Here is a 19,952-nt window from a genome sequence, read left to right on the forward strand (position 1 = left end):
TTTCCTGTTACACTCCTTCCAAACAAACATGTAAAGTCTGATTCTTAGTAAGATAGCATCAATCAAGTTTATTCTAGGACATCTCTCTAAATACCGAGGACTAAAATTTTTTAAAATCAAGACAAGGAACTTGTGCTCTCAAATACATTCAAGTAAAATCCACCCTGGATATTTTAGAGGCATGACAAGTGTTAAGTTGAAGTTTCAAATTTCAAGGCATTCATTTTTGGATGACAAGGCATTATCTAAAAAACTCTTAAGAGAAAGTTTTTACATAGACAGACAGGCACATGACCAGACACACTGGTCATTCATGGAGGGGCATGTGCGGTTCTGCTCCTCACTTTCTGGACTGTGTCCATTTCCACTTAGGACATGGGCTCACTAATAAATAGTTTGGCAGGCACCTTCTGCTTGTCTCTATCCTGGAATGTAGGAATTTTCAGTGGCTGCTTGTCACTTTGCAGCTGTTCTTTCATTAGGAAATGAGTTGCACATAGAAGTTATACCCCATAAGCCTTTGTGGTATAGAAGCACTCTATCATTCCTTAGTGGATCATCCTTGGAAAAAAACAGAAATGAGGGTATTTCTGTGGCAGAGGCAGTATAAATCAGACTGTCCCCAAAATTTGGCACCATTACTGTAAAGTATGTAGAATTCGCTTATTTTGCAAAGATGTGTTGGTTTTATTTCAAAGTTAGGTAAAAGTTTTTGTATCTATATAGTTGACAAAGTAGCATGATTTGTATCTGATCTTTCATATTTAACAGTTGCTTGGAAAAGATGCTAATTAATGAAGAGGAGCAGCCACTATTGGTGTATAATTCACAGATCGGTGCTTTCTAAATAAAAATGGAAAGTAACTCCTAACACTGAATGGGTTTGCTATTGAAAAAGTAATGATCTTCTGGTGCAAATACATTTGCTTGCGGACTTAAGCCTTGGCCCCGGTGGGGAATTTGGTCAGAGTTTACAGTCTCTGTCAAAGAGTAGACAGCTGAACTTACACCACACCCAGCTTATAAAATGTCTTGGAAGATGAAGGAGCACCAAAGGGGAAGGAAGCTGTGCAGACGGGACTCAGTTAATTGTGTTTCAAATGCCAGACACTAAGGAGTAACACAATTCCTTGCTGATCCCTTAACTCTAACTCATCAAACACCATGAAGCAGCCTGCATGTGAGGAATGGAAGGAGCAATCAGGGTCTCCAAGTGACAGCCTCTAACTAAAATAGGGTGGTGCCAGGCAGATTAGAGTGATTAAAGCTGACACCGCCGAGGTCGCGTTTTTGGGTGACAAAGCCAAAGGAGAGAGGCCAAATAGTCCGGCCCTGGCTGAAAGCTGATCGATCACCAGAGGGAAGCAAGCATGCTACGTGGAGCATTCAGATGAAGACGTTAACGTAGTTTGATAGGCCTCCAGTTTTCTTCGTGATATGTTAATATAGCAAACGTACCATGATTCAGTTCCCTCTCTTTTTTAAGAAGTTCTAAATTGTTTGGAATATCAAGAGTATTCTGTAATAAAAATTTGTTGATCATAATTTTTCTTGTTGGCTTTTTGGGAAGCAATAGCCCTTCTGATTTTTCGTAAGCTGAACTTCACTGTCTTTCTTGCTTTTGCAAAGCAACTCCGGTTATCTTTGTGCTGCTTCCATGGTGTCTGCTGGCATTTTTGGCATTTGCAAATTGCTCAGGGCTCATTTGAAAAGCAGCTTACCTAAATCTTCATGATCTCAAGCTCTTGCTTGAAACAGCCTTAGAAGAATCCAGAGTCTGACTTGCCTGCAAACATTTCCCAGGCCCACCATGACCAGTTTTTAAGTGGTTAGACATTTTGTTTTTAAAAAGTCCAAACTGTAACTTTTCTGCAATGAGAAATCAAGCCTGTTTAATTTGCTTGAGTGATAAAGTGAGTTGATTGTGTGTCACTCATTCTAGGAGAGCGAGCTCTTGTTTGTAGTTGTCTGTAACTTTCAACCCAGCTAGCTGTTACTGTTCTTACTGTTTTAAGCTGGTAGTTGTATGCGTTTACTTGGTGTTTGCTTTTTCTGCTTGCTATAGAAAAACACCGTCCCACTGCCAAACATTTCTTTCAGCTTCAAACACTCCAGAGTGAAAATTCGAACCTCAGGAAACAGGCCACAACCAATATTTATCAGGTGCAAACTGGTTCAGAGTACACAGACACTTCAAACCACTCTTCCTTAAAGCGACGTCCGTCTGCCCGGGGCAGTAGGCCCATGTCCATGTACGAGACGGGATCAGGTCAGAAACCATATCTCCCAATGGGAGAAGTGAACCACCCCGAAGAGAGCAGGACGAGACTCCAGCCTTTCCCCGCGCACGTAAGTAACACCACCGGCGCTTACGCTCTTCACTCTCTGTCCATCCTGACTTCTGCATTTCCTCTTCTGAACCTGCAGATCCCTGTGTCTCTGCTTTGCCAAATTGGGCTAGGAGAGTTATCCTTGTGTTTGCTGTATTAACATGTCAACAGATGCTCATTATACTCCCACAAGCAGACAGGGCCATTGGCTGAAAGTTTTCCAGCAAGGTTCAGGTTCTGGTTCCTGTTCAGCACTGCAACCCCCCCCCCCCAACTTTTCTTCCTCATATCCATATCTTTCCCAGCCAGCCAGTACTGGAACTTCTTTTGTAACAAACTTTCTTCCCCACTTCTGAAACCTAAAACAAATGGTAAAGGTCACCAGCAAAAGGAAGTTCCATCTTCTTTGATGTAGACAGATAGGTGCCCCTCTGTGAAATGGAGCCCTTAGAACTCAGCGTGCCTTCTCTGCTCCCTCCCAGCGGGGCAGGTGGTATGTGTGGCCTAGACATGCAGGGTAGGTCTGGAAGCCTCCGCGCCTCCTCAGCCTTGGCATGTGGTCAGCCTGCCTGCTTAGCTTCTGCATCCGCCTCCTCCCCTTCATGGAGAAAATGTTGCTGTGTCATTTCATAAAAGGGAAATGTAAAACCTCTATACCAATTTTACAAGTATTGTATGCCAAAGATTGCATTCTGTAACAGGCTGCTAACCACCTTGTTCTACAGTGGAATAAGTATTGTGTTTTAAGGAATGTTACATTTCTTTTGGATTAATTTACTTTAAAAACCCATGTTTTGACAAAATGTTACAGCCCTTTAGAACTTTGTTTTTTTTCAGAGAGTAGTATTTATCTTTCATGAATGTGAAAGTTCTTATTTCTTTAATCAAATTTTATAGGAGTCTCCAAGAAATTCTGAGTAAATGCAGAGTAAAGGATATGGTCTAGTAAATTAAGCCCTAGTTTAATTTTGTCAGGCTTAAGTGCAAAAAATTTCAGTGTTGTTGTATTATAGTTGGGCAAGGGGGGGTCTCTTCAGCTTTTTAAGTTGTTTGGGCTAAAACACTCTAAGGCAATTGATTTGATACGTTTGTGTAATGGAAATGCCATCAAACTAACTTAATCTTATTTTTGTATAACTGAAAACAAAAATTAGGAAAAGCAACTTTGTCAGTTTTCACAGTATCCTTTTTTATTTTAGAAACATTTAGAATGCAATGTTATTTTATTGCTAAAGTTCTGTATCTGTACTGAAGAATAGATTAATAACCTATACCAACTGAACCATTCATATAGTTTCTTATTTCGAGTATATCCTGATTAAAAAACAAATATTCATTTAAGGCTATCCATTTAAAAAAACTGACAAAATGAACAAATTAGGCTAGGTGTTACCTTTTCTCTTATGGAAAAGTAGCTTTGTAAATTCCAAGTAATTTCTGGGAGGCATCTCACTAAAGGAGTAAACATTTCTGGGGACCTGTCGTCAGTTAGCATGGCAGTGAGCCTGCTTGTCACAGAAATTTCAGCATTGATCTCACACAATGAGTTACTTTTTAGGATTCTTTTACTGGGAAGCCCTGGGCTGAAGCCAGGGTAGGTGGTAGGGTTTTTTGTTTGTTTTGTATTTTCCCGAGTGTGTTTTTTTTTTCCCCTTCCAGATCGGGAGGAGTGCGCTTGTGACCTCCTCTTCGTCTCTGCCTTCCTTCCCCTCCACACTTTCCTGGTCGAGGGACGAAAGCGCCCGAAGGGTTAAGTACACTCTGACCGGTCTGCTCTCTGGAGGAGGGGCAGTGCTCCTGGGCGCTTTGTGCTTCTCCTGGCCCTCCACTAACTGCCCGTCTGTCCTGCATGAGGCAGTGCTTCCCCCAGGTGTCTCGCCACAGCGGCCCAAGGGCACACGCGTGCGCGCGCACACACACGCACGCGCGCGCACACACACGCACACATGCATGTCTGTAGGAGGCGGTCTCCCTTTTCTCTAACCCCATGTTGCTCAATTTCACTTAATATTAACAAAGTTTGTAATTCGCCCTATAACATTTATTCAGACCATACTGTTTCTTTAAACAATCAGAAAATTAGCTGGCTGCTGGTTAAATATTGTAATTGTGTCAAATTTGTCGAGAGTAACAGATATCAGATTAACATTAGTATACTTGGGCTAACTGAAACACTAAGACATCATGCTTTATTGTTTTTTTATTTCTTTGCCTGTTGACATTTTTTATGTCCATGCCATACCTGACATACACAGGTTTTGCAGTCCTTGTGTCCTGCATCAGAATTGCAACATGGGGCAGCTTTGGAGGTGTAGGCAGCTGTTAGTGTGGCACTCATCACTTACTGAGTTGGTCAAGTTCAGCTTGATGATGTATGATTTACATTCCCTCTAACAGTATGTGATCCAGGTAAGCCCCTTTTAGAGTAGCCAGACAATCACATTTATTAAGCACCTCCTCTATACCCAACCTTTTGGTAAGTCGAAGTATCCTAGGGACTTGAATGACATTCCTGCTCCCAAAGGAATTGTCAGTTTAAAAAATCCTTTCCTGTGGCACCTGGTTGGCTCAGTCGGTTAAGCATCCAACTCTTGATCTCAGGTCTTGATCTCAGGGTCGTGAGTTCAAGCCCTGCATTGCACTCCAAGCTGAATGTGGAGCCTACTTTAAAAAAAAAAAATCCTTTCCTGCACAAAGAGTGCATGATGTCAAGCTGGAAAACAGTGGGGAGAGTGTACAGGCTATGAAGATGTGCATTCAGATCATGGCACACTTTATTTAACAGAAGCGTTAACTCGAGAGGAGAGAAGGTGGCTGTGGGTGAGGCAGTACCCTCCCAGACAGGGTGGGGTTTGCACTAGGCTTTTTTCCATTCCTTCCACATCAGTAGGAATGACACAGAGTCTTTCTTCCCCACTACCAGTGCCATATGGCTCATCGAGGCCCTTTCAACACTTGGAGGTAATCTCTTTAAAGGAATTCTTGTTGTATTTGTCTTCTGAAGAGTTCAGAAATTAAATTGCAATGTTTTTATTGTAATTTTTCAGTTAACTGAGGGACAGTTAAATAGAAATGAAACAACTCATTTGAAATTTTTTTTTAAAGATTTTATTTATTTATTTGACAGAGAGAGCTCACAAGTAGAGAGGCAGGCAGAGAGAGGGAGGGGGGAAGCAGGCTCCCTGCTGAGCAGAGAGCCCGATGTGGGGCTCGATCCCAGGACCCTGGGATCATGACCCGAGCCAAAAGCAGAGGCTTTAACCCACTGAGCCACCCAGGTGCCCTTCATTTGAAATTTTACTAATAAGGGTCAAGTAAATCTCTTTTGCCCACTGTGAAATTTGTTTTAAAAAAATTTCTCTTCTTTGGTAGTTTTGAAAAATCCTTACACAGCTGCTTGCTGAGACAGTTTTATACAAGATCAACAGTTACGTCATTTATACTAATAATCTTTTTTTTTTTTTAAGATTTATTTATTTATTTATTTGACAGATTGAGAGAGAGAGAGAGATATCACAAGCAGGCAGAGAGGCAGGCAGAGAGTGGGTTGGAAAGCAGGCTCCCTGCAGAGCAGAGAGCCCAATGCAGGGCTCGATCCCAGGACCCTGAGACCATGACCTGACCTGAAGGCAGAGGCTTAACCCACTGAGCCACCCAGGTGCCCCTATACTGATAATCTTGATTGTTCCTTACAGCTTCATCATGAGTTTAGGCTATTATGGTATTCAGAGAAAACTGCACATCTATTCAGTAAACTAAACCAGCACCAGCTATAAGGTAACTTTTCCATTAACAGCTTTGAGAGAGCAGCACTTTAACTAATAGGTCTTAATCTTAGCTCTGCATGTTTATAATTGTTTTTATATAATTAAATGCTGGCTAATTTGAAATCCTGTACCTTGCTTTTGTTGACAATGATGAAAGACAGTAGCTGATTTCCCAGATGGTTATTGCTCTATGTTGTTTTCTGTGCTTGAGGAACATTTCCTGAATACTTGTTGTATATATGAGTTGTTAACTCTTCTAAAATGTTTGAATGAAACCTGGTACTTTGATCACTGCAGGGTAATGCATTTGATTTGTAATTATCACATTTACACCAAGGAAGGCAGAAAGATTGATTATAAAAATGTGAGATTTTCTGGGTTTAATTCTGTTTTCTAGATTTTTCCACTGGAGCAGCTCTGGATGAATTTTCTAGAATACTTATTTAAATGCAAGTTTTTTACGTTTCATTTTTGTATGTGCATGTGTGTGTGTACACACACAGACACACATCCACATACACTCATCCACATGTATGTGCATGTGTATATTAAAACTAAAGGAAATAAGCATTCCCTGTGAAAGGTAAGATGGGGTATTTTTGTTTGTTTTGGGGGAGTTTTTTTTTTAGATCACCTCTAGAAGAGCCTGCTTTCCCTGTTCCCTGTACAGGGTACATGCCTAGCTTTGGTCTTCCAGCTACACTTCTAGTATCCAGTAACTGACTGATGGATCCATAAAGCCAGGTCAGAATAAGGCACCTGGTAAAACAGAACTGCTTACTGATAGGAGAAGAAAACTCGGGGATCTGGAAGGTTGTCGTAGATTTTATCGAGTAGCTTTACAGACTCTCCACATGGCTCCAAGCCAACACTTTAAATCATTTGCCAGATGAATTTGAGTAGATAGAGCATGAGTTCACATTGAATTTTAGGAACCCAGCAGGCATCTTATATTAGAGAACCAAATAGGAACACTCAAATATGGGAAAACCTCAGCATACAGTGGAAGGGCGCCTTGCCCTGGGAGGGGAAAAGGAGGCCATGGGGAGAGTAAAGCGAAATGTGGCATGAATAAGTCTTTCCCCACCCCGGGTCTGGCAGCCTTGCCAGTCTGCATCGGGCCTTCAGAGGGCCAAGCAGCATTACCAGCAAGGAGCAGATAATTAGACTTCATATAGACTCTACGCTAGCCATTCTTTTGGATGAAGATACAAAGTCTCCATAGGTTTGAACAAGGGTCTTAATTTACAGCTATATCTTTAGCCACATTTATTGCAGCATCAGTAAAATTCCTTAGTCACGTTTCAATTAACTTGGATTAAATTCAAGGTGTAAAGGTGGAAATAGCTTGTATTTGTATTTTGCAAAGTAATTGGTTAAGTTTTGAATCAGATTCCACTCACTTCTGTTCTAGAGGATGAAATTCCCAAACATTGTGGATAAAATAAATACTGAGGGAAAATCATTTTTATTACACTCCAGAACTAACATAGTCCCCTTCAAGGGAATGTAATGTGGTCCCCTCCAAATTTGGTCACCCTGGAAGACCTATGCTTCACTGTGCTGACGTTTGCCCAAAACATTTTTAGGATTCCTCTATTGAATCTGTGTCTCATTTTTGAAACTCCACAATTGCATCAAATATTTATATCCTAAGGGATAGATGTTTTGGGAAACATAAAAGTGGTTGGAAACCAAGTGTCATGCTGGATTAATCCATTTTGGTTCACAAAAACAACATGCAACAGTAATACCAGTTTTCTTGTGTGGCTCATACCAACTGTCTCTGAGGGCAGTTCTTGGAGAGCCCTAAGTGCTCTGAGCAGTGACAATCCTCAGGGCCCCAGGCATGGAATACTGGAGTTAATAGGAGACGGGACCTAGGTTCTTGGTGCTGATTTTCTGCCGATTCTGTGGCCTTGGGGTTGTCCCCTAGCTCTTTTGGCCCTCTGTTTTCTCATCTGGTAGTAGACTAGATAATCTGCAGCCAGCTTCCAGCACCGAAGGTCTTGCGTATGTAAGTGCTAGCCTGTGTGCATTGTATTTTAGTTAAACTCCCTACTCCTTAGAGAACTAAATGTAGTTTGTTGCCTCCCATGTCTGCGTTAGTTTATACTAGGAATCTGTTTATGGAGTTGCCACTGAGCTAAGAAGAAAATGGTGCCAAGAAGGAGAGAAATCATTTCTGGATCTACTATTCAGCTTCTACTAAATTTTCAATAAATTTTCAATTCTTCTTTTCAATTCTTCTACCAAATTTTCAATAAAGGGTTGATTCCTGTCCCAAGTGAGATCTGGGGCCTGAAGGCCACATAGCCTAATAGGTAATGATTCCTAGGCAAGGCTCCCAAATGTCTCATGCTTGAAACATAACAGGTGTTGCCTTTCTCTCTTGCAGGCATCCAGGCTGGAGAAGCAGAACAGCACGCCTGAAAGTGACTACGACAACACCCCCAATGACACGGACCCAGACGACACAGGGTACAGCTGCAGGAGAACTGCCCTGGGGTGGGCTCTCGAACCTGAGACCTAGCAGCCATGCTCAGGAGACGCACTTTATCCCCCACGTGCCTGCTCTGTATTTTCAGACCTAGGAGGTCATAAAACATGGAGGCATAAGTTTATCCTCTCATCCTATTATTACCCCAGGGGTCTGGTTTTCTTTTACCGGCATATTATACACGTCTCTGAGGCTGTAATGTGCTTAAAATCAGTACTTAAAGAGTACTTAAAATCAGTACTCTTAAGTCAACATGAGGTCATATTCTACGTCGTAGCCCAAGGGATGAGCTGGCTTAAGGATGGCTCTGTAACAGCACATCCTTGCTGTTCCACTTGTTTCCTCCCTTTCTCCGTCTTTACCCTTTCTCTGAGAGTCATAATTTCCAGCCCTGTGGTAGCATGAAGCAGCCGCCATGTGAGCTGCGGCTGCCTGTTGAGGAAGCAGCCTCACCGTGAGTCTCCTGCCCGACAGGATATAGGAAACCACACAAGCAGCCAGCTCATGCATTCAGCAGGTGCACATGCACTGGCTCCTAGAAGCAGAGAGGCAGCTGAGAAGCACCTGTCACATGTAGCCACTTTCTGATGGTCACAGGTCAGGCAGAAAGGGAAGGCAGAGGAGTATGGTGTGGCAAGGCGACGGCTCAGTACCAGATACAGCGGAACCCCACACAGCCCCAAGCCCCGTCCTCCCCAGCACGGAAGACGTCATCCGGAAAACTGAACAGATCACCAAAAACATACAGGAGCTCTTGAGAGCAGCTCAAGAAAATAAACATGACAGGTAAGGGGGTTTAGAAATCCCACCTGGAAAAGTGCACATGCTCTGAAAGAGATGCTGCTCCATTACCAACAGGGATGGGTTGGGTTTATTTCAGCATGCTGTTATTTTTAAGGTTTTTTGAAAAGTTCAGTTTGTGTAACAGGCTTAAGAACAAATTTGTAAATTTCAGTGGGGTTTTTTTGGTTTTTACATGGTATTTTCCATTTTCCATGTTCTTATGAAAAGTGCTTTGGAAACAGATGCCTCTAGAAATAGAATTGCAGCCTAGTTAGGGTTAGTCCTATTCCTGGTGCTGGATATCGAGAGGAAAGAAAGAAGCTTCCTTAGAGCTTGCGGTTGATTCTTCCAACCCCTGTGCTCCCTGTGGTCTCTCTAGCTAGAGCAGAGTTGTCTGATTTAAAAGGTATCCTGACATGAATTTGATTTCTTAGGTCTCCTTTTTGTGCGTGTATGTGTGTGCATGTGTGCAAGCATGTGTGAACATCTAGGAAACAAAGTGGTTTACAGATAAAAGTGAATCTAACTGACACCCAAATAATACTATGCTCCTGAAGTAAGAGGCATCTTACTCTGAGCAGAACCACATCCTGCAGTTTTGTTTTGTTTTAAGAATTTATTTATTTGTTTATTTATTTATTTATATTTGTCAGAGCGAGAGAGCAGGAGTGGGGTCGGGGGGAGAGGCAGGCAGAGGGAGAAGCAGGCTCCCCACTGAGCAAGGATCCGATAAGGGGCTTGATCCCAGCACCGGGGGATCATGACCTGAGCTGAAGGCAGTTGCTTAACCAACTGAGCCCCCCGGGCGGCCCCTGCAGAGTTATTTCTTAGGGTGAAGAAGGGACTGGCTCTTGTTCTAGCTCAACCTTTTGTTCACTGAGCACGAATTCTGAGAACTTCTGATGAGTCGTTCACTGTTCTGGGTGACGTCCTAGTTTCACATGGCCAGCCATGTCGAGAGACCCTCGTGAAACATGTAACATCCTCCCATTGAGTTTATGAAAGCAACAGAGGTCAGGCACAAGCCCTCACCAATCTCGCTGTCGTCTGTAGTCAGCAGAGTGTAAGTTGTTCAAGGAACACTGTGCTCCACCTCCTTGGCCTCCTTGTTCTCTCACTCCGCATAAAGATGCACCAGCATCTTCTGTCTTCCCTGTGATCCCAGCACCACCAGACTAGTCTCCCCTTCTCTCCCCTTTCCCTTTTTCCACACCTCTGACTTCCCCCAGGGTCACTCCTTCCACTCGACAGGAGAGGAGTGGACAGTGTTTAGTGAAGGATGAGAGTTCGTCTTCTGGGTGGACTGCTGGAGGTTCCTCAGAGGAAAAGAGGAAGGCTGTTGCTCAGCCTCCTTCCATGAGAATTAATGGCTCTTCATCCCCCCCCTTCCCGGCAAGCCTCCCTGTGACACACCCCTATGCCTCACTAGCTCCCTGTGTAAACATGTGTCACAGCGCACCGTAGGGCAGTCTTTAACTGACTCCCAATACCGAGATGGCCTCCCTCCTCAGGGCGTTCCTACCAGTCGACGACAAGCTTCGCTTTTCATTTACTCCGGTTCAGAAGTGCCACGCTGTATTTCAAACAAACCAAAAAATATGTTTACATTGCATTGTTCTCTTCAGTAGTTGTCAGAAATACCTGCCTGGAAGCCATTTTTGGCCTCAGAGACCACAATAAGGTACTTGTTTTTCTTTTTCTTTTTCTTTTTTTTTTAAGATGTACAAACCCATTCAAAAACCTCATGATCTGATTTTTTTAAGAGCATGAGAGAATGATGCAGAGTTTAGTCATTAGTTCACTCTTCCAATTTAAATCATAATTGATCTAGAGATTTGGTATTTTATGACTTATTCAATGTTCTAAGATCTCTGGTTACTCACATATACAAGACACTTCCATTTATAATTTTGCGTTGTACTGATTAAATCCATGCCTTTTCCTCTTGTTTTCTCCTCTTGTTCATCTGTTGCTTATGCTCATCCTAAGTAGACCAGCAGCCTACACAGACACCTTCAGGCTTTACCCTGGTCCCTTGAGCCCAGCAAGCTGCCCACAGCTCCTGACCTGGCCTCAGCCTGGTCCCTCCCCTGGGCCTCCATTCCCACTCCCTGCCTGTCTCTGTCTGTCTCTCATACATGCACACATGCGTGCACAAAGACACAACTCAGGAGTACTACATATTATACACAAAACCCTTTTTTTGAGGAAGGATAACACCTAGAAGTTGTGAACATGAACACCCCCGAGTGAGGAGGAGGACGACTTTCTCATTTATCTGCATGTGCTTTCTTTTGTGGCTCATTGAGGACTTCCTAAAATATTTCGTACTGAGAGAGTTTTGGGGAGGTGTCCATAAGAAAATTGTCTTCTGTGTAGCAGAGGGAAGACTGAATTATATTTCTGGGTCAAAATGAAAACTCTAAGCATAAATCTTTCAGGTATGAGTCTCTGTTAACATGTTATTAATGGACATACTAGTTCAAGTAAGATTTATGGCTGAAACAGTGGTTGCCATAGACACAGCCTTTTTCCCTGAGTGTTTGGATGTCCAGATGGGTTGTCACCCCTTCATATACAAGGGAAATGACTCCCTCTGCCTTGGCTTTTTTGTTATTCTACGGAGTATGGTTCTAACTGCTCACAAAAGTAAAAGTCAGGATCGCTCATTTGAAGGCATTTCAAGATAATATAAACCACTCTCTTGAAATGTGATGATTTAGTTAAAATGTAGCCAGTCTTAATTAAAATAGTTTTGAGACTAGATTTCTTACAAAGATGAAATACAGAGGTTGCTTATTAGATAGTGTTTAAGCAGAAGCCAACTTTATGACTTAAAAAATGGGGAAAGAATTTTACTTGAGGGCTTTAAAAAGTGCTAAGCTGGATGCTGAATGAGATTTCATTCCCTGTCTTGGAAAGGAAGTTTTAAAACAGCTCCATGGGCGCTTGTGGAAGGCTACACCTGCATATTCACACCATATTTTCTAACATGCTGCAAACAGGCTGCTAGTGAGCTTTTCTCGTATCCCCATTTCCCCCCGGGCTCTGTGGGTCAGTTGTTCTGAAACCAGAGCCCTGGACAGTGGTAGCATGCTGGCTAAGAGCTGCTGCTCCGTCCATCTTCAGCATGTCTTTGTCTCTGGACCTTGTAACACATACTATGGGTGGGAGCCTAATATTTTGAAGGTGTAGGAAACCAACCCCATATGCTGCACATCCCAGTGCCAAAAATAAGAAGCCAAGTGGGGCGCCTGGGTGGCTCAGGGTTAAAGCCTCTGCCTTCCGCTCAGGTCATGATCTCAGGGTCCTGGGATCGAGCCCCACATCCGGCTCTCTGCTCGGCAGGGAGCCTGCTTCCCCCTCTTTCTCTACCTGCCCCTCTGCCTACTTGTGATCTCTCTCTCTGTCAAATAAATAAATAAAATCTTTAAAAAATAAAAAAATTAAAAAAAAAATAAGCCAAGTGAAGTCCAAGTCTCCATCCCTGCAGTTCTCCTCATCTAAGAAGTTAGAGTCACCAGTCACAAATGAAAAGTGGCCTGCTCTAAAGAAAGGCATGAATCTGTTGTGTCTCTGATAGCAGGAGAGGCCTGTGGCATGTGGTAAGGGGCCGGGGGTCAGGTGCTGGACAGTTGGGTTTGTGCTCGGCTCTCCTGTCACCAGCTGTGGGACCTTGGACACATTCTCTGCTTCTCCAGGCCTCAGTTTCCTCTTTTGAAAAATGGGAACAGAGCTGGCATTCTGTCAGTGCTCCCGAACCCTCAGCTCTCAGCTCTTATCCATGGGGCCCTTAGGATGCCAGTGGCTGGAGGAAAGGATGAGGACAGGCGGAGTCCATGCACTTTGTCTTCTTAGAGCTCGTCAAGCGAGCAGAGAAAGTGCTGGCTGTACTCCTAGCCTGTTATTACAAGCAAAGTCATGGCAACTTCATTAGAAAGTGGGTGAGTGATCCAATGAAAGAGCGGACCTCAGCGTTTCCTCTTTACCCAAAGTAAAGCTTTTGATTCCCCAACAGTTGATATGTGTCCATCAGTTTTAACCAACGTGTGGATGTTGAGGTGTAGGCTCCACTTTGAATTTTAAGGACTTTTTTCAGTCCTTTATTTTTAAGTTCTGTGGCCTTGGTGTGGAAATCCTCTCTCTCAAGAACTAAGAAAGGTGAAGCATATGAGAACCTAATGACCCCCGGAAGTGGTGGGACGGCCGTCACAGACTGGCTGGCTGGCTGTGGCTTCTCCGGCTACTTCTGTGTGTTGCCTACGTTCCATACCTGGAGACTAGCAGATTGGATGAACTTTCGGGAAAGGATGGGGACCCTGCTCCTATTGGCGTGGCATCCACGGGGAGCTGGCGGCGGCCTCAGCCCCTTCTCTGGGTGAATATAAATGGAGCGCATTCTGGCCCCTGAGTTCTCTCCATCTCTGCAGACTTCGTACTTCTGCTGTCTTCGAATAACCTCTTTGATGTTCTTGCAGCTATATCCCCTGCTCAGAGAGGATACACGTGGCCGTTACTGAAATGGCAGCATTATTCCCCAAAGTAAGTCACTTCTTTACTTGGTTCAGACCCTTTTAAATGAACTGAAAGAAATTTCTTCAGGATCCTTGATACTATATTAACCTTTATTTAGCACAAGTTTTTAAATATGCAAACAGTCATAGGGACCTGGAAATCATTTTGTCCTACATGCATACCAGTGGGCTTTTTTTGTTTTGTTTTGTAAAGATTTATTTATTTGAGAGGGAGAGAGAGAGTGTACATATGCATGTGCATGAGAGTCGGGAAGGAGGGGCAGAGGGAGAGAATCTCAAGCAGACTCCCCACTGAGTGAGGAGCCTGACTCGGGGCTCAATCCCAGGACCCATCAGATCATGACCTGAACTGAAACCAAAAGTCAGACGCTTAACCAACTGAGCTACCCAGGCACCCCTATGAATATTGGTTTTAATAAGGCAAGAATGTGTGAGCCCAGTGCTGAAAGGCAAAGCAGTAATAGATTAAAATTGTATCTGGAATATCTCACCCGAGCAGGTTACTGTTTTTGAAAAACCAGCTCAGACTAGGGTGTCCTAAAACAGCACTGCGTACACTTGGACATTTGAGTCGGAGCACTTGGGCATCTCTCACGCTGTGGGCCACCCAGCTTGCCATGTCCTGAGCACCCCCACTGAGAAAGGGCATGACAAAACTGCATGCCCCGTGGAACAGCTTGAGCTGTCCTCACAGGAACGCTTGTCCCTGCGCTTGGGTGTCCACTATGCAGCTCACACAGGCAACTGTGTTCTTCCATTCAGAAACCCAAGTCTGACACAGTGAGGACTTCCCTGCGCTTGCTGACATCCAGTGCCTACCGACTCCAGTCTGAGTGCAAGAAGACCCTCCCTGGGGAGCCTGGCCCGCCCACGGACATCCAGCTGGTCACGCAGCAGGTCATCCAGTGCGCCTACGATATCGCCAAGGCCGCCAAGCAGCTGGTCACCATCACCACCAAAGAGAACAACAACTGAACAGCTCAGTGCCGGCCCTTGCATTTTCTAGGCTTTTTAAGGTCCACTTTCAAATTGAGATGTGGAATTCTGCCAGTTTTTACAGAACAAACATTTAATGAAAGTTTAAAACTTTTTTTTAAAAAACTCAGTATTATTTTTGCATGTTTTCTAACAAATTTTCGACTATTAATTTAACCCACTTGCCTTATTTTGTGCCTGTTTGCCAGTTTCCTCGCTGATGTTCTGTCGTGCTGTCAGTGACTGTTGTTGAGTTGATGGTCATAGTCCTCCAAATGCATAGTTTCATTGTTTCAGGTTTGTTAGACCTTTTCCATCCCTTTGAAAACTGCCTGTTTAGGGTTAATATTATAAATGAGATTTTTAGTGAAACATTTTCTGGAGAGAGTTGGGTTTAAAAAAAAAAAAAAATCCACCTCATCTGTTCCCGAGCAAGCATTGTGCAATAAGCGAATTTTCCAGCCCTAGTGCAAGAATCTCTAAGTTTAGGGGGGTCTACAAACACGGATGTAGAGAAAGGACTTTGCTCCTCTCTAAAAGTAGTGTGACAGTCTCTCTTGAAAGGAAACAATGAACTGCTCCATTGCTTTTAACTGTTTTATCTTGTTAGATGTTCTTTTATTTGATGTTTCTGTCTGGATCCTCTGTCTCTTTTACCATCATCCTGAGGTCTCCGCGGTGCCATGTGAGCACTCATCCCCCACGTCCCGTGTCATTTGGCTTTGTCCAGGTAGGAGCGCGGCTCAGTGCTCCGCCTTCCCACAGGCAACCAGATATGTCATTCCAAACGTGTGGCAAACGTGCCGTGTCCCACAAGCCATGACTAATTCTGTGCCACCCCATTCAGATATCACTGCCATAAACTGTGGGAAGAGAAATGACCTACTCCCTGACATGGTAATGTATCTCTCTCCCAGAACTCAGTTCCTCTAACCACTTAAAGTTTCCTCCCACGGCCTGTTTGGCACACCTCATCACCTTTAAGGACTTCTCATAAGGTAAGGTTTATACAATCTGATTTTGTTTCTCCTCCATTACCTCGCTGGTACTTAAAAATTAGACCTCCTCTTTCATAAATTCCTCAGAGAGTGTGTTCTAGCTGACTGCCAGCTATCCTGAAGCTACGAAAGTACAGGTTTAGATTCTAGAACATACTGACATTGGTTTTTAAACTGCTAAGAAGACCTTTCTTGCTCTGAATGCTAAGGCATGTCCCTGTCCCTGCTTCTTGTGGTGTTTTTGTGGACGGGAGGGGCCAGGCAGCATTGATGGAGATGAATGGAGTGGGCAGATACAGAGCAGGGCCGCAGGACCGTGGGGGAGCTGTGGCACACCCAGGAGGGACAGCAGCTCCCCAGCTCCACTTGGGCCACCTTGTGGAAAGGTGGGCCCGGGGTTGACAGAGCTTTGATTTTTTTTTAAGAGACACCAGAAATATGGATTTTTTTTTGCCATTTCTCTATTTATAAATGTTGGTGATGAAACATTCTCACAGCACACGGCGGGGGTGAGCTGTGGTCTCTAGGCAGCCAGCTCACAGATTCTGCCAGGGGGTCCTGTCCGCTGCAGTGGGGAGGCCACGCCTGGTTTACTTCTGAGCCTTACGTGTCCCCTGGCCGCCCCTACCGTGTGTCAAGTTGCTGTTAGTCCTCATCTTACCCATATAGTCTGTCCCATAGTGCTTCATTCATACACATGAAGAAGTCAGAGTAATCACAGTTGCCTCAGTACGTGCTAAATAAGCCTGTTTTGTCACAGAACTGTTTGACCCACAAATATCTGCATAGCTTGACCGGATGCTGTTGTGAAGGAAGCACCATGACGGTGTTGGTTTACTAAGTCCTGGGGTGTGGATGCTTTTGCCGGATTTTGCTGCACTGAGTAGCGTGGGGAAAGGTCCACATCTCCAAAAGACTCATCCACTTATCTGTACAATCCTAAGTGCCACGTTCCTGTCGGATGCTGAGGGGACACCTACCTTAAATTAAGTTCCAGCACCATCTGACAACATTGTCTGCATGCTGCAGATACTTCGCTGTCCCTCTTCCTCTTTCTGACAAACACCTGCCCTCCCGTTGGGCCCATGCAGGGGCCTCGGGAAGGGCCGTCTTGAGTTGGTGCCTCAGCCTCCCAGGGAGGACAGGCTTCTAAATAATGAGTCATCTGGGGGGGGGGTGGGGAGCAGCATCTTTACTGGAACACTCGACAGGTGATGAAAGACGTTGTCTCTGTGCCCCTAGAGAAGGTCAACGAGTGCAGGGACCAGAGGGCATTTCCAATCGCAAGAGCACCACAGAGGTTTGCTCTGGGAACCCAGTGCTAGCACTCCAGAGAGAAGTTCTGGGTGGAATGAGATGCCTCCTTTGCTACCCTGCACATTTCCTCAGCCTCTTCTGCGACACAGTCCCGCTGACAAACTGCACCTTGTCTGGATGGCCATTCACCACCTTTTGCACACGTGTTCCATGCCTTGCACTAACACCTGCGTTCTCTAAAGTCCTTTTTTTACTCTTCGTTCTCAAATCGCTCCCCACCACCGTGCCACAAGCTGATAGGATGGAGGTGCACTTTATGAAACGGACACTTGCCGACCGAGACAGCTCCGCCCTGAAGTCCTCCTCTGCCTCATAACGCAAATACTTCTTATTTGCCAAAGAACAGGGAATCGGGCCCAAAGAGCAAATACGGCATTTCGCACAATTGGAACCACAGACGCACACCTCAGGAGTGACTGAAGCTGCAGAACCAAGAGCGAGACGAGCATGTGTCTGTCCACAGTGGCTCTGAGCTCTCCAATCCTAGAATGTTCCTTCTCTCCCTGTCCCCTGTGAAAGGCACCCTTGTTTTTATGAAAGAAAATGCTGCATAGGAAAAACGAAATGCCTTTCGTTCAAATGTGTTCTATCCATGTGACCCATTATTCTGTACGTTTCATGTTTATTGTACATTCTATTCCTGTAATTATTGTACAACCCTGTAAGCGTTGTAAAATTGTTCTGAAATTTGTGCCTGGTAGTTATGCAATAAACAGGCTCTGTAGTATCTTTGTGGTAATGCTGTGTTTCCTGGCTGTTAGGTGATGTTTCCAGATTCTCCGCCAAAGTTTCAAGAAAGTTCTCCTCCTGTAAGGTCATCTTTAATGAGACAGTAGTGAATATGTCTGCACCCTGGCAGCTCTTGTCAATTTACAGGAGTGAAGACCTTTTTCCCCTTCCTGCTTATTAGCAAGTAGCTCTCTTAAAAGAAATTACACATCACTGCGCTCCGTTGTCCACTCCGTTGATCTTATCATGATGTGTTCATTCTTGAACTTTTATTTTCCAAGTTCAGCGACAGCCAGCCAGGCATGGTGCTCCCACCTCCTCTGCCAGATGAGGGGTCTGTAGGGTTACTTTGGTCTCTTAAGGCTACCAGTCTTCTAACTCTCAGAGCAAGGCCTATGGCGCAGGTTCCCACAGGGATGGTGGGGTATATCCGGGTTCATCAGGGCCACCCTCAGTCCCCAACAGTTGTCCTCTAGAGCGGTGACTTGGGGCTCTTCTCTCAAACAGAAGGAGCAGGGCCTGGCCATCGCGTTTGCCTTTCCAAGCAACAAGGCTGGGGGAGATGCACTATCCTTCCTATGGGAGCCAGCTTGTCTGAGGCCCCACACGCATCAGCTCACACCCGGAGGTTCCTCCTAGGCCGGAGTTCTCATGGACACCCACATCACAGCACCAGCAGGGCTCGCTGGAACACAGCCAGGATCCCGGAGTCCCTGGCCCGCGCTATGCTGTAGGCCACTGCACCCTACCACGCACCTCCTGGCCATCTGCTTTTCATAATTACAACTGGTTTGTATCAGCTGTTGACTGTGCTAGGTGCTGTGCTGGGGTCCGGACGGGTATTGACTCCTGTAATCCTCACCATGTCCCTGTGCAGCAGGCGGGAATGAGGACGGTTACTCCCCAAGCAGTTACACTGAGGAGGGGCCTGTGAGTTGTCAGTAGTCCAGTTCATCTTCCTCTTAAACGACCCAGTTGGGGGGCGCCTGGCTGGCTCAGTGGGTTAAAGCCTCTGTCTTCGGCTCAAGTCATGATCCCAGGTTCCTGGGATCGAGCCCCACATCAAGCTCTCTGCTCAGCGGGGAGCCTGCTTCCCCCTCTCTCCCCCTGACTCTCTGCCTACTTGTGATCTCTGTCAAATAAATCAATAAAATCTTTAAAAAAAAAAAAAAAAAAGACCCAGTTGGTTTTTCTTAACCCCTGACACTCCAGGACTGCGGAGTCTCGTGGCCTCATTGGAGGTGAAACCAGGGGGGCTCCCACATTTCCCCAGGGTCTAGATCAGGCATCGGGGGGGGGCCCGTGCATGACATGAGACTATGTGGATAAATGCAGCACAGTCAGCTTGTGACCCTTAAGATGGGCCCCCCAAGCAGGGCTGTCTCACCCTTGAGCCCTTGGGGGCTGGGACCCCACCAGTGTTTGCCAAATGACCCCTGGAAGGACTGTTCGTTGGCTCTCAAGGACCACGAGCAGTGCTTTCTCACCCATGGGGCTGTGCAGGGGCAGCTTCAATGCAGGGACAGCTCAGCAACACCCGAGGCTGACCCGCTGCCCATCAGGGTGGCGTGCAGGAGTGTCGGGGAGCCGGGCCCTGTGGCCCACAGACGCCAGGCAGAGGACACTGTGGTCTGTGCCTCGGCCAGCCGGCCACCCCACCAAAAGCCAGGGCCACGTGAGGTGGGACAGACTCCCCCACAGTTTAACCGGGGCATGGTTGGCTCACCACAGAGCAGGTCCCCCGGGGTGGGGTGGGGGCTGCTGCAGGGAGGAGGGACAGGGAAAGGCGTGTTCGAACCTCACTCCTTCCCACCTCACCTCCATCTCCCCTTCTGCCCAGGCTTTTGCCACACAGCTTCCTGACTACACCACCTTCCCAGACCCCAGAGATGGGAACATCTCCGCCCCATTTCCCCCAAATGCAGCTTATCTCCAAGCATCCGCCTCTCCTCCAAAATCCCTCTTCTCACCCCTTCCAGCACCTCCCCTCTTGGGACTCCTCTTTCCCTTCTCTTCCC

The 19,952-nt window shown here is 45.5% G+C and overlaps 1 protein-coding gene across 6 annotated transcripts in view; it reads left to right on the top strand.

The window, feature by feature from the left end:
- The window catches only part of GIT2 (GIT ArfGAP 2), a 50,793-nt gene extending 32,862 nt beyond the window's left edge, over window positions 1-17,931 (top strand). For 2 of the 6 annotated variants that reach the window (XM_080821796.1, XM_080821797.1), the window contains exons 15-20: window positions 2,101-2,349; window positions 3,990-4,079; window positions 8,496-8,578; window positions 9,195-9,383; window positions 13,859-13,922; window positions 14,678-17,931. In XM_080821796.1, the coding sequence (XP_080677922.1) occupies window positions 2,101-2,349; window positions 3,990-4,079; window positions 8,496-8,578; window positions 9,195-9,383; window positions 13,859-13,922; window positions 14,678-14,890 (888 nt within the window). In that variant the 3' untranslated portion in view covers window positions 14,891-17,931. Of the gene's footprint in view, window positions 1-771; window positions 1,544-2,100; window positions 2,350-3,989; window positions 4,080-8,495; window positions 8,579-9,194; window positions 9,384-13,858; window positions 13,923-14,677 lie in introns of those variants that run through there. The other 4 variants (XM_080821798.1, XM_080821800.1, XM_080821799.1 and 1 more) reach the window with 3 other exon arrangements.
- The last annotated feature ends 2,021 nt before the right edge of the window (window positions 17,932-19,952 follow it).

Source organism: Martes martes, assembly GCF_963455335.1.
Source record: "Martes martes genome assembly, chromosome: 13".
Classification (NCBI taxonomy): domain Eukaryota; kingdom Metazoa; phylum Chordata; class Mammalia; order Carnivora; family Mustelidae; genus Martes; species Martes martes.